Source organism: Dysidea avara, chromosome 7 (genome assembly GCF_963678975.1).
Source record: "Dysidea avara chromosome 7, odDysAvar1.4, whole genome shotgun sequence".
In the NCBI taxonomy this organism is placed as follows: domain Eukaryota; kingdom Metazoa; phylum Porifera; class Demospongiae; order Dictyoceratida; family Dysideidae; genus Dysidea; species Dysidea avara.
Window position 1 is genome coordinate 22756236 of NC_089278.1, and position 13887 is coordinate 22770122.

Sequence of the window (13887 nt, forward strand, 5' to 3'; positions counted from 1 at the left end):
TATAAGACAATGACCCGCCCAACCCGCTTACCTTGCTAATGCGGAGTGGTGACCTGAAGTCTGTACCGCCAACTAACGAGAATCCCCATGGCGGACCCCCTGATATCTGAACCTCCATCGCACCCGATTGCCTGCTACTGCAAAACTTCTGGAATGACAAGAATGTCGTCCAGGATGGCACTTGTTAACCAATTTAAATAAAATAATGTCACGTGCTTTATCGCGTGATATTGGAACCAAGCCAGCAAATGTAGAGACAAACGTTGTCGCGATCGCTTTAACCAAGCCGTATTAGTGCTCACAGTGATGGCTAGACTACATCACAGGGAATCTCAACTCGTTGTGACATATTCTGATGATGATTCCAGCGATGGATACGACGTACCGCCACACTTTTCGGACACTTCAGATTCTGACGATTTACCGGACACCTTCTCGCTGTGTGAGAAAGACAAAGTGTATGTTGATGACAGCCTTCCAAGGAGTATTTCCTCCTCGGCTGCTAAGAAAAAACCAAATCAGAAACCAGCTGGATACAGAAAGTCTGTATCAGACAGCGGGGTAAAGAGACATGATCTAGGTAATAAAGGGAAACAGACGGCCATGGTACAACCTATACAACAGGCTCCAATAGTACCACAACATGGCATTGTTAGACAAACATTTTCAACACCTCCTAAAGGACACACTGATGTGACAAAAGTACTGTAAGTTGGCCTGCCTTTTTTAGTATTGATTGACATCACGTGATGGTGATGGCAGGTGGTACCATGGAAGCTTATCACGTCATGCAGCAGAAGGATTACTACTGGCTTGTGGGGAGGATGGGACTTATCTGTTAAGAGATAGTACGTCTGATCCTAATGGCTTCTCTCTGTCTGTTAGGTGAGTATTAGTATTAGTATTAAATTATGGACAATGTACAATAATTTCAGGTAACTTAAAGTTAATAGGCCGAGGGCCTTTTAGTCTGTTCATATCCAATTTGATGCCAGTAATTTTCTAAATTGTTCTTAAACTTATTTAAACTATCTGACGCGATCACATATAAGGGGAGGGGATTCCACTGATGTACAATTCGGTTAGGGTACAGTGTGTGTAATGCCAGAGTAGTCTGGCAACGTCCGCCCCTTCGCTTTTAGAGTAAGGGCCTGGTGACCATAGTATATGGTACTTGTGCTACCGGAATTCAAATGTGGTTTCAAATTGTGCGTGATGTGATAAATTTATCTGTTTTTAGGCTGTTGTAACTTGGTGAAGAAAGCACAAAGCTTCATACTTCTCAATGTAAGTCTACGGCGTGTGTATCTCAGAGTCTTCCTCAGAGAGTATCGGCTGCTTTCCAACTATTCCGAATTCGGTCACTATGGTCATTGTGTTATTCATGGTGCAAACTACATGTTTTACACCACTACTTATTTAAACTGGATACTGCAATTTGATTGGCACTACCACTATAGTGGTAGTAGCACAAGTACCGTATATTACAGTCACCAGACCCTTACTCTAAAAGCGAAGGGGCGGGCGTTGCCAGACTAATGCCAGAGTGCAAAGTTGTGGGCTGTGCGTAACCTTTGCATTTGATATTTGGTGTGGCTAGTGTACTGTGTAGGTGAGGTTATATTTACATGTGACATCATAGTATGGGTGGGTGGGGAGTGTAATGTAAAGAACATAGTTTGTATGTGACATACTTGAAATACATGCCTGGTTAATCTTAACCTCTGTACTACATAGCACTTCTTCCTACGAGAGTATGGCTATTTTGATCAAGTGGGACACTTGGACGTATGTAGAAGACATTTTTATTTTTCCGTGGTCCCTTTTGTATTTGTGTGGTCACATCTGAAATCTAGACACTTCAGACACCCTATATAATCAGGACACATTTGTTGGTGATCCCTTTTGTATAATTCTATACATCACATTTGGACCCCTGGAATCAGAACACGTATCTTTGTTAGTTCATGGTCCCCATTTGTATCAGCAAGTGCTGTGAAATGTTGTAAATATATCCCTATCCTGTACATGTTTCCTAATTGAATAATTCTAACAATTCAGGCTCACTCCTTGTTGCTGTTTGTTTACATCTGTCTAATAAGGATGTACTGTTAGTGTACATAGTTGGTGTGACTGATGATAATGTATTATAACATGTTACAGTTTGCTAACAACGTATTCATCCGCCTAAATTCAGTTGGCATATTAGGAGACTACAGGGTGGTGACCAAAAGTATAGCCATGTTGTAGTGTACCATTCTTGCTAGTATGGTGTCGAACATTTTTTTCATTGGATTTTCATGGACAAAATGTCCACTATATGCATGCAGAACACCAAAAATGGGCTGAATTATAAACCAGCTGTGAAATGGATTACACCTGTAAGTAAACTACATAAAACAGTTCTATGGCATCTCTTTGTAAACAGTTAGTTGAGATCTGTGGTTTGTTCAGCTTTTACTAAAGTTTAAATTTTGCCATGGTTAACTTTGTTGTGGTTGGTATTATGTAAGCAAAAACTGCATAGTCAAGTTTCTTACTGTATAGCGAGTAATTTAACCTCACTGTGTACTTAACCTGGATGTGCTTTTTTTAGAGTTGTGTGGGATATGTCAGATAACTTTTATCTATTTGTATACAGTATTGCTGTCATAATGTTATGTGTATGCCTGCCGAGTAAGGGTCAGAGATACTGTATGTTACATGTATACTTTCTCAAAACTCACTCACTCCTTTGCAATACTGCGCCTCATGAACCAGTTAGCTAAAATACAGTGGAAGCTGTGTACAGTGACCACTGTGATACTGTCCTGAATTTACCAGTTCAGGTTATAAGGGATACTTTGAAGCTTAACCAAGCGTCTGGATTATGGAGGTGTCCTCAAATGTTCACATTAACATGTCCCAGAGTGTAATAAACTCATCATATGGTTTATAAGGCTTGAATTGCTGAATGCCAGGCCTGTATACCTAATGTTATTTCCACAAGACCTTTCACCCTTATAGTTACACCCGGGTGTGATTGCGATATCTCAAAACTTCAGTGTGTATTCATAACAAGATGAAAAAATTGGGAGTCATCCATTAGCAGCTGGAGGCTTTTAGAAACACTAGTTACTAGCTAAAGTTTGAATGTGTTCTTACAAGGAAAATGTGTGCTATGTAGAGACACAATGGACACTTTAGGACTGAGAATTGTGTGTGTGTGTGTGTGTGTGTGTGTGTGTGTGTGTGTGTGTGTGTGTGTGTGTGTGTGTGTGTGTGTGTGTGTGTGTGTGTGTGTGTTGCATCAGCAATTCGGCCTTGTGCATGTTCACTTTGATGGTTTGAAATTTCTTTTCAAGCCATTTTGGAAGGGATATTTCCTAATAATTAATTTATAATTGTTTTGGTTTCAGCATAAATTTATTTAATAACTTCAATGTGTGCTCCTACCACTATGAGTTACTGTATGGCAAGTTTTGAGTCAATTTCAATGAAAATGTACATTTTATGGAGATGACACCTCTCGTATTTTAGTGATTTCAAGTCTGCACTTTGTATAGATTTCTGTTTACATTTTTATTGATATGCCTATCTAGTGTCTTACATTGTCAATCTGAAGTGTTGCTGAGGAGTAACTTTGCAAGCTGATAATTTCATAAATTCTATATGGGTTGCTGATTGAATAGAAAGGTCCCTATTGGTGTTTCCCTTGTGAAACAACCAATCAACTAACAAGTTATTGAATTGCCATCTCTATTTTAGAAATTTGGCGAGTTTTCTGTCATCAATATAGTTTGGTGTGTAATCTAATTATTTCATGCAGGTGTAATAATGCAGTAAAGCACTTTCAAGTAACTTATGATGCTGGCAAATATCATTTTGGTCTTGTCACGTTTGCCTCTCTTGACCAGTTTCTTGACCACTTTGATAATCAACCATTGATCGGTGGAGAAGCTGGTATGTTAGTTATGTTGTCATGGTTACCACTGTATTAACACACTACCTTATATTAGGAATGATTGTAGTCCTTAAGTATCCTTATTACCGTGACGTGTCCGAACCTGATATCTATGAGACAGCTACAGTGCACACTGAGGTTGGACGATTGAATACATTAGACACTCAATCACACGCTCCTGTTGCCGTGAGTTATGTTTTATTATACATGTACTAGTGTGTGTTGTGTAACCTCTGTCTGGTGGAGCCTGTGTAATATCAATATTATTTCTGAAGCTCTTAGTAATATGGAACCTTGTGTGACTCCTCAGACACTTGTCAAGCCTGCAAGCTGTCTGTGGATGAAGTCACCTCCTGGTATGGGAGTTTTTTTTGCATTCAACATAGTTTTAGTATCATGTTTCTGACTCCCTGCTACACAGGCTTTCAGTAGCTTGCTTTTGCAGATCCATAGTGGGGGTAGTGATAAGTGTCCTCATTTGTATCTGGATTATGTAGGTGTCCATGTTAACAGGTTCTTAGTGTGTGTATTGAAAAAAAAAACTTCACAATTAATTAACAGACAGTTTGGGAACAGTTGTTTGTTACTCTGATATACATGACAGTATGGAGTTGTTACATTACTAGGATATCCATTTGTTTGGGTGCACAGAAAACTTATGCTTCTGTACAGTACATAGATGTTTACACACTCTATCATGATAACAGGATAACGTTATACAGTTACAATCTGAGAATCTGATCAGCAAAAGTGACTGTTTAGTCAACAGGTTTACAGGTGTATGTTCTATTAGAGTAGTGGGTATTAATGAATGAGCTTTGGCTAACTCACTTATGTAAAAACTTTTAACTGGGTGTTTGTATAATAGAGTTCCCACTGGAATGACAGACTACAGTACTTGGTGCACCTATTTGGTTGGATGTGACTTGCGTTGAACCAATCACATGAAATTCCTATAGTTGTGGATATATTGTATTATTCACATCAAAGGAGTTTAGCATTCCACTCTACAATTCTTTAGGAAAGACAGTGTGGTTATTCTAAGGCTTGTGGAGGTTTGGCCTGTAATTCACTTGCTGCTATAATAGACTGCTTCGTGTTAGTAGTGAGTTATCTAATTTAGTCTCACATTTTTTCTCCATACAAGTGTCATGCAGAGAAAGAGGCCTGGCCATGTGAGACTGGTGTCTAATTGTCAATTTAAAGTTACCACATTACTTTTAGGGTATTATTGTATAGTACACTACAACTCATTGGAGACCAGTGATGGATATATATATATAGCATGACACCTCTCTATACTGGACCTATCTAACTTCTGTTGTGAACAGGCCTAGGTCACCATGTGTTAATTTGTCCTGTAAAGCATGTTACTATATAAAGAGTGCAGTATTTAGAACCATGTCACTATATAAAGAGTGCAGTATTTAGAACATCATAGATCACATGATCCCTTATCCACTAGATCACCTCCAAGTCAGGATACCTCACCAAGTTGGGAGGACGACGAAAGGTACGGTACATCATATTTCCTTATATGGTCCACATGTTATGTACTCAGAACTGGAAGAAAAGATGGTTTGTGTTATTCAAGAATGAGCTACAGTACTTCAGAAAACCGAACGTGAGTGGTGTGTGTTTTAATTAGATCTGCCCCCATGTATTGCATAACAAAACTGTTATCAGTATGTTTGATGGATTTTGTGAGAACACTCTAATCTGCCAACTATTAGAATTTTTTTCCATGTGCCTGCCGTACTTTGTAAATTTAATGTCAAAAGTTTCCACAAAAATAACAGCAGTGATAATTTCAAGGAGGCTGGAAATATGTTACCAGCGTCTGGGCAACCACAATTTTTTTACAAGGGTGTACGTATTTCAAGGGTGTGCACTGGGTGTGTTTCACTGTAGGACAAGACTCCATTACGCAGCATCAACTTGGAGAAAGCATTAGAAGTAGAGCCATTTAATGCTGGTCCAAGAGACAATTGTATAAGGTGAGCACTAAATGAAGACCTACATTGTTATCACCACTCCCCTAAGATTGGTTTGTCCTGAAAGAACATTCTACATGTTTGCTGGCAGTAAGGCCGAGTCAGATGATTGGCTAAGAATTATCCAATGGAAATTGGTCAGTAATTGTTTTGATGTGGCCTAAAAATAAGTTAATGAAGTTAATATCTTCACAGGCACATAATGTACAGCGACGATTATCATCTGGAGTTAGAGGAAGCGTACAACCACGAACTGTACAACCATCAAGCTAATTATATATACAATTTCAACTAATATATAGCAATTCTACCCATTTTGTGACTTATAAATCTTCACTGTAATTACATAATTATTGTTTTTAATTCGTAAGTCATCATGGTATGGCAACATTAGAAATTGACCACAGAGCGAATGCTGCAAGGGTAACAGTACCATGGTAACCATACATTACTATTAAGGGAAGTACCTTTTCCCTTCATGCATCAAATCAAAAGCTTCATTAATCTTGTCCAGGGGCATTGTATGGGTGACAAACTCGTCAACTTTCATCTTTTTCTCCAAGTAACGCTCCACCAACATAGGTACACTATCACGACTCTTCCATCCTATAAACACAGTAACACCATCTATATCAATTTAGAAAAGTTTATGTAATATTTCCTTTGATGTCTGAGGTTACTAAATCCAATAGAGACCTGTGGTAGGGTTACTAAATCCTGTGGTCTCGCAGGTGGCTGTTTACTACATCCATCAAACGAAATTCAGCAAAACCAAATGTCTTTACTGTTATGTTAGCTTACTTTCTAGACAAGATAGGCATCATTAATGTTCAGCTAGGCATTCAAATAATTCCCGGTGTGGTGCTGACACAACAAACTCAAAGGCTAAAATCTTGATGCTAGCACTCACAATTTGCTTATCAATAGCTTACTTTCTGGACAAGACAAGCTTCTTTCTAGCTCGGCATAGTAACTACTTGATACTGGCACTAGTCACACAACAATTATGAATTTCAAGCAGATGCCGGCAGTGGCACTGACATGATCAACTCGACTTGAGGATAAATCCTAATGCTAACACACACAGTTTGCCTCTTTCTTAACCTAGGAAATTTTCTATGCCACTTAGAATGGGTTGACAAGGTTTCTATGCTATTTAGAGACCCGAGGACAATGTCGGCGAGGCTACCCACAAACTTACCGAGGCTGCACATTCTAACTAATACTTAAACAAATGCTTGTGGAAGTAGACAGTGATCAGCTATTATTTCTAGCAAAGTACAGTAGAACCTCAGTTATCCAGACCCCACTTATCCAGATTCTCGGTTAACCAAACTATGGAAGTGACTGCTCTATTATAGAGTAGTGACTATTCTATTAGGGTAGTTGAAAATACTGATAATTAAAAAAAAAAAATTCTTTATGCTATTTTAAGATGTTTACGCAGTTTCAGAAATACGGACTTTTCAGACTTATGGACCACGCATGGTCGGATAACTGAGGTTCTATTGTATTTTGGAACACTAACTCGTACAATTTCCTTTTTTGATGATGATAAACTTTAATGACAAGATTGTTTTTGTTTTTATAAACCATTCAGAAATCAGCATTATAGCTGACTACAATGAGTGGACATAAAGTTTGATCTTGAACAGGAGCCTTTCGCCTTCAGCAGTTATAAGCTTCTGTCTTGAATAATGGTCACACCACTCACATGTATACATACAGAGTAGAAATTGCTTTAAAAGTTATGATGTCATATGTCAACAACAAAGTGAACACACCTCCAAATGCTGTTCCTTTCCAAACTCTTCCAGTGACCAACTGGAATGGACGAGTGGAGATCTCTAAACAGCACCATAATTATTGTAATGACATCATCACTAAGTGCCCACCTGCTCCAGCTGAGGCTACACCAATTATGGTGGACACGCCCCATCCTTTGTGACACGCCTCCAATGCTGCTCGCTACACTCACACACTGATGGAACACATTACCATGACAACTGCTCTCACCATGGTTGTCACATTTCCAATACACTCAAACGTGTAGTCCAATCCTCCATCTGTGAGCTCTACTAGTACCTGTGTAGTGTACAGAATAAATCCAAATTTGAGCAGTGCAATACTAAAATATCGTGTACTAGGATAAGTCTTAATATTAACTGACTGTTCTATTAGAGTGTCATGATCTTTATAATATAGTAAGCAGCATGATAGTAGTACACTGATAATGAGATCAGCTTTGTAAATAGTAGCTTATATTGCAGTTATACAAGCTATAATAATCCATCAAAGAAACATTAAAAGCCGTTGTTTTCTCATTTCAGATTGTATATAGTGTCCAGATGTTTCCAGAAATATACATTGTACAATGAGGTACATGTGTGAGGTCCCATTTTTTTGATGACACCAACAAAATAGCCTCAGCTAAAACTGTGATTGCTAAATCTGCAATACACAAAAATTTTCTCAGTAATTCTATTAATCTCATGGTAATATGATGAACACTTAAAAGATACAAAAGATTCTGTTCACTTGAAAAATATAACTTTCCAGTTGTGAGCTAAGCTTCACCTCACACATATAACCCACCATACAATATATGCACAATTGTCAAGTTTGACAATATCACATGATACCCTATGCTCACCTGTTGACTGGGCCTATCATGATCCTTGGGATTGAAGAATTCTGTAGCTCCAAACTGTTGGGCTGTAAGGCATTGATGGGTGTGGCTGATATATAAAAGGGATGTGGCTCTGCTCACCTAATGGCCACTTGTCAGGATTTATATCCACAGCAATTATCCTTTTTGCACCGACCTCTTTACATCCCATAATTACAGCCAATCCAACAGCTCCTAGTCCCCACACTGCCACCGTAGACCCTGCCTCCACCTGCATCACATGATATAAGGCCACACCCCTAGTCTGCCAAGCCAGCAAGGTTCTTTTTGTGTATGCATGAGCATTAAGGCTACCTGGTATCTTTGCTGTCCAAGTTAAAATTTTAGCCAAGCCAATCAAGACAAATCTAATGATGTAACACCATTTGGATCAAAACAACTACATAATTCCTAACATCATGAGCCTTTCAATGGCATGCTTAATCTGCCTCAGGTTGTGTAATGGTGGAGATTTATCACCTGAAGTTGTTCCCAGGATAGGGCCATTTGTAACAAGCATATTAAACAGTAAAGGTTTTGTAACCCCAGGGGTGTGGGGAATTTATCAAATAGCTTTTGAAAATCCCCACCACTACCCAACCTGAGCATGACATTGATAGATGGACAATTCCAACAGAAAAAACTAGTTATTTCATGACGTACACCATGGCTTGCAAGATTACATCCACTCACCTTAGCAGTGTTGAGGGCTGCACCATATCCGGTGGACACTCCACACCCTAACAAGCACACCTTGTCCAATGATGCCTGAGGGTTGATCTGCAGGAGGTGTAGAACAAACACTACGCTATACACATTTGATGAATTTGAAGGGACGGAACCAGTTTGCAAATACTTATCAAATCTGAACAATTTACATATGCATAAGGGCAGGGATTTTTCTAGGGGGCAGGGGGGGCATTTCCTCCCCCCCCCCCCCCCCCCCCGAACTCTGACCAATGATGAATTGATTTGAAATCATAAAATTTATAGTCAATGGCTACAATAAAACAAAAGGCAATAAACACATTCTTCTTGGCTTTCTACTCCAAACATCTACAAGGTCTTCATCCGATAGTGTCTCTGGTGATTCAATGGCAATCTTCATAAGGTGGGAAAGATTGGCTTCACCTAAATGACTCCTTAGTCGAGTCTCAATCATTTTCATTTGTGAAAATGATCACTCTACCAAAGCAGTTCCTACTGGGATAGTCAAACACATGTTTGCAAGGGTACTCAAACCTGGACACATAATTTCTAACATTGAACTTGTAGACAATTCTTTTAACTGCTTGTTTATATCCTGATGACTCATGCAGCTGGTAGTCTCAAAAACAAGCTAAATATGTTGCAAGCTGGCTGCTGACAAATCCAACTTGTGCTTAAAACACAATTGAAGTGAAAACACCTTGTGTTTGAGTTTCTACAACTATTTTTTTTAGAAATAAGAAAGTATTGTTGTTGCACTGTGTGATGTACATATCAGTAAACACAGCCTGAGTAAACAGGTGATTTAGCCTAATTTAAGTTCTACCCCCCCTTATTTTCTAGAAAAATCCCTGCATAAGGGTAACATTAGCCTCATCACTTGGTGATCATGTGTATGTGATATGTTTATTTTTTGATGTCAAGAAGTTTATTAGTACATTATATGTACACACTCACCTTAGCCAAAGATATCTCGGGTAACACGGTGTACTCACTAAACGTCGAAGTTCCCATGAAGTGCAGTAAAGTCTTCCCATTACAAGAGAACCTACTAGTGCCATCCGGCATTACTCCTTTACCTTGTGTAGACCTGTGTGGACACGATGATGAGATCAGCGGATTATGTGATCACTGTGTCACCTGATCTTACTACACAGGTTGGTCTTAGCAGAGGTACAGAACTTGCACTCCTTGCACTGTGGGATGTACAGGGGAATCACATGATCTCCTGGATGAGGTAAAGTGGTGTCACAATGGATCACATGATTATTGTTAGTCTTATTAGCTACTGAGGTTCTAATGACCTCTATCCAAAATGACGTTACAAACTTAAAATGGCCGCCAGTAGTAATAGTGGGGGGACTTTAATATTTTCAAGAACAGATATCTAGGGAGAAAATTTTTTGATCGGTCATATTTCAGCCAAGAAAAAGACACAGAGCTACAGCCAACAGTTATGGTTATAAGACATTACAATAAATCATTTAAGCATCTTTTGGAAGCTTTTTGATTGTAGATTTTGACTATAGTGTAAGTTCATCCTTATATTTATTTCTAACCATACCTGTTAGTTAGAGCTCTGTATCTTCAATCTCGGCTGAAATATGATCAATCAAAAAAAAAAAAAAATTCTCAATAAGCACCCAGAGGAGGTAGGACATGACATCATGATGACGTATGCGTACTGTACATTTTGCCATAGGGTTGAGTTCTAGTAAACCGTGAAGATTAGCATTGTATTTATTGTGAGAAATAGTAATTCAATAGTGAAGAAATCATTTTATCTACTAAGCCCCGCTAAGCCCCAGCGATATTACGGTGAATTTTGCAATAGAGCGTAGAATAAATTCTGATGTTGTTTCAGGTACCTGTGTTTTTGTTCACTGTATTCTTAGTTGTCAGTAGTAAATGCAATTGACTTTGGCATCTACAATGATGCAACTAGCTGATACATAAAGTTTTTCATCTCGTAATTATCATTGGAATTCAATTAAATTATGCAAAATTGTATGCATTATGACATCATGTCCTACCCCCCTGATAAGCACCCGTGCTCAAAAATATTATAGTCCTCCCACTATTGGCGGCCATTTTATGTTTGTGATGTCATTTTGGATAGAGGTCATACAGAGGAGGCTGAACACGGCACACGTGAGCACATATATTTGTATTGAAAGTATAACCAAGCCTTCAGCACAGTTTTAACAAGAACCATTCAAAAGTGCACCTCAAGTTTAGTTTTTTAGGGAAATCTACCCCATTCAATCCCACTACTCCAAGCCCGTAAATCACTGTTGAGATCTTAAGGGATACAAGTTTTGTCAGTTATCTACAGATAAATCGATGGGTAGAACTATAAGGACACTCTACGTGTTTACAGTTGAGCCAAATAAACATTGAAGAAAGTAATATGGATGCTGAAATCGCCTCCAACTAAACTGAAAAAAAGAAACATGCCGCCAGCTTGGCCTCACGGAGAATTGATTAGAGAGCGGGAAACTTGAGCACTCGTGTTTCAATAAGAATTCTGCTGTACATAAAAAAAAAACAGGTGTGTCTGTTGCTAGTATCTTCTTTATCACTTAATCTTCGTCTTGGTATTGGAAATATGCAATTAACGGTAATAGTTTTTAGTAGCGCTTATATCGCGTCCAACCTCCTCTGGAGGTCATAGTTCTTGCACGTCAACAGTCACATGCAGTAACTGTAGTTTGAACAAAAATGAATCGATTTGATATGTCGAACGTGATTTCACTTGTTATTGTTGTCGTGCAAGAACTATCAGAAACTCAGTAGCTGGTTTTTATCGCAGTAAAACAAATAATCCAGTGATTTTTTGATGACAGGCAAAATGTGGATGTCAGTCTGTCCCAAGTGAAGTAAAAAGCTTTCATAGATGAACAACTGTGGCAAGATTTGGAGAAATGTTCTTAGTTAGTCAGTTACTATGAGGAAAAGTTTCATAGCCAAAAGGTGATCAACAAAATTTTCCACCTAAAAAATTATGGTAATAACAACAAGCCAAAATATGACCAAGCCCTCTCGTACACATGGAGTGGCACTTCCTGCACTTTGATCTCCGTTCTCAGCCAAAGTCAAGCAAGAAATTTGCAGTAGGTCAGAGGTAGTCTCGCCAGCCAGACTGTATTTTTGCTTGTCTTCTTTTCCTAACCAAATAATAATAATAAAAAAAAATAGTCTGGCAGTCAAGACCAGGTCAAAGAACAAGCATTGTTTATAAAAATCTATACCACAATTGAATTATAATTGTACGAAAATATGCAAGAGCTTGGTCAATCAAGTGCAGCTTTTTTTTCAGGTTGACTGAGGATAAAGTACAATTAGTCTCGCATAGCCAGACCCTTTTCTTTCTTTTGTGTGGTGGCAGGGAAAGAAAAGGGTCTGGTGAACATAGTATAGCATCGTCGTTGGGCTATCCCGAGATTGTGGGGATTCTACTGTGCAGCTTCCGGATTGTTGGTTGGCACAAATGACGTAATTTGCTAATATTTGCATCCTGTTACCATAGCTACTACTAAAATATCTATGGTAACAGGATGCAAATGCAGCAGATCATGTCATTTGCACCAAACAACAATCCGGAAGCTGTGCAGTAGAATCCCCACAATCTCGGGATAGCCCACGATGCTATACTATGTTCACCAGACCCTTTTCTTTCCCTGCCACCACACAAAAGAAAAAAAGGGCTTGGCTATGTGAGACTAGAGTACAATTGTACAAGCATGCACACACCAGCCAGCTAATGAAGAGACTACTAGGTGTTTACCTGGTTGCAAACTAGTCACACCAGGCCCCACTGACTCGACCACACCACCTCCCTCGTGGCCCAACACGACAGGGAAAGCTCCTTCAGGATCAGACCCACTCAAAGTGTAACTGTCAGTGTGACACACCCCCGTAAATAACACCTGCGGGTAGATCATGTAGTTGTCACGCAACCTCACACGGAACTACTGCTGTGATGATAACCTCACTTTTACGCGCACTTCTCCTTGTCTAGGAGGCTCCACCTGAATGGTCTCAATAACCAGGGGTTTCTTCGCCTCCCAGGCCACTGCTGCACGACACGATATCACCTGTACAAGGTACGGTTATAACATCGTACCACACTAAATTCTATTAACCTTGCCACTTGTATCTGTTGCCATTTTGGTCCAGTCGTGAAGTTGCGCATGCGTATAACATCAGGTGGTGTAACCGGTGCAAGTTAATCGAGCGTCCAGTGACCAATCACAAACTAAATAGCAGTGATGGAATGTTGATGTGTTGTCAGTGATATATCGCGTTTCGTCATGACATCCTACAGTAGAAAATTCCAGCCGTTGGCCACTTCTACTCCGAATGGGAAAGAAACAGCTGATGTGGCGCCAAATCGTGTGGACGACCACGAGACGCAGCAGTATACTAAGCCAGGGACTAGTTGCGAAGTGAAGTGTTCTACTAACAGGCACGTCTTATTCTCTGATAAAGGATTATCACCAGAAGAGAAGTTGTTACTGTTCAAAATTTGTAATGGCAATCCCGTAACTTAAAACGCTGTATATTTCACCAAA

The 13887-nt window shown here is 39.3% G+C and overlaps 3 protein-coding genes across 3 annotated transcripts in view; 1 reads left to right on the forward strand and 2 right to left on the reverse strand.

Annotated features, from left to right (window-relative positions):
• LOC136260232 (sorbin and SH3 domain-containing protein 1 homolog) overlaps nucleotides 1-205 on the reverse strand; it is a 19443-nt gene extending 19238 nt beyond the window's left edge. The window contains exon 1 of the mRNA XM_066053901.1: nucleotides 32-205. Coding sequence (XP_065909973.1) covers nucleotides 32-118 — 87 coding nt within the window. The 5' untranslated portion in view covers nucleotides 119-205. The remainder of the gene's footprint in view (nucleotides 1-31) is intronic.
• LOC136260235 (dual adapter for phosphotyrosine and 3-phosphotyrosine and 3-phosphoinositide-like) lies at nucleotides 196-6307 on the forward strand. The gene is made up of 9 exons (XM_066053907.1): nucleotides 196-707; nucleotides 763-885; nucleotides 3809-3942; nucleotides 3999-4129; nucleotides 5409-5456; nucleotides 5505-5567; nucleotides 5855-5940; nucleotides 5987-6074; nucleotides 6133-6307. Exons 1-9 carry the CDS (start codon nucleotides 307-309, stop codon nucleotides 6208-6210), a joined length of 1152 nt encoding a protein of 383 aa, XP_065909979.1. The 5' UTR covers nucleotides 196-306; the 3' UTR covers nucleotides 6211-6307.
• Nucleotides 6202-13615, reverse strand: LOC136260236 (alcohol dehydrogenase class-3 chain L-like). The gene is made up of 13 exons (XM_066053908.1): nucleotides 13459-13615; nucleotides 13309-13410; nucleotides 13101-13242; nucleotides 10454-10541; nucleotides 10271-10403; nucleotides 9299-9385; nucleotides 8708-8837; nucleotides 8591-8652; nucleotides 7954-8022; nucleotides 7833-7905; nucleotides 7722-7784; nucleotides 6405-6543; nucleotides 6202-6352 (listed from the first exon to the last, which is right to left on the reverse strand). The coding sequence occupies exons 1-13, from the start codon at nucleotides 13480-13482 to the stop codon at nucleotides 6328-6330; spliced, it is 1137 nt and encodes a 378-aa protein (XP_065909980.1). The 5' UTR covers nucleotides 13483-13615; the 3' UTR covers nucleotides 6202-6327.
• Between the last annotated feature and the right edge of the window lie 272 nt (nucleotides 13616-13887).

What these genes read in the sequence shown, in the direction of transcription:
- LOC136260235 (XM_066053907.1), top strand. Translation starts at nt 307, where the DNA reads ATGGCTAGACTACATCACAGGGAATCTCAACTCGTTGTGACATATTCT. An exon ending in ACTGATGTGACAAAAGTACT is followed by an intron (nt 708 to 762) that starts GTAAGTTGGCCT and finishes TGGTGATGGCAG; the next exon opens with GTGGTACCATGGAAGCTTAT. An exon ending in GGCTTCTCTCTGTCTGTTAG is followed by an intron (nt 886 to 3,808) that starts GTGAGTATTAGT and finishes TATTTCATGCAG; the next exon opens with GTGTAATAATGCAGTAAAGC.
- LOC136260236 (XM_066053908.1), bottom strand. Translation starts at nt 13,482, where the DNA reads ATGGCAACAGATACAAGTGGCAAG. An exon ending in TCCTGACAAGTGGCCATTAG is followed by an intron (nt 8,653 to 8,707) that starts GTGAGCAGAGCC and finishes AATGCCTTACAG; the next exon opens with CCCAACAGTTTGGAGCTACA. An exon ending in GAAAGGAACAGCATTTGGAG is followed by an intron (nt 6,544 to 7,721) that starts GTGTGTTCACTT and finishes CTGTGTTTATAG; the next exon opens with GATGGAAGAGTCGTGATAGT.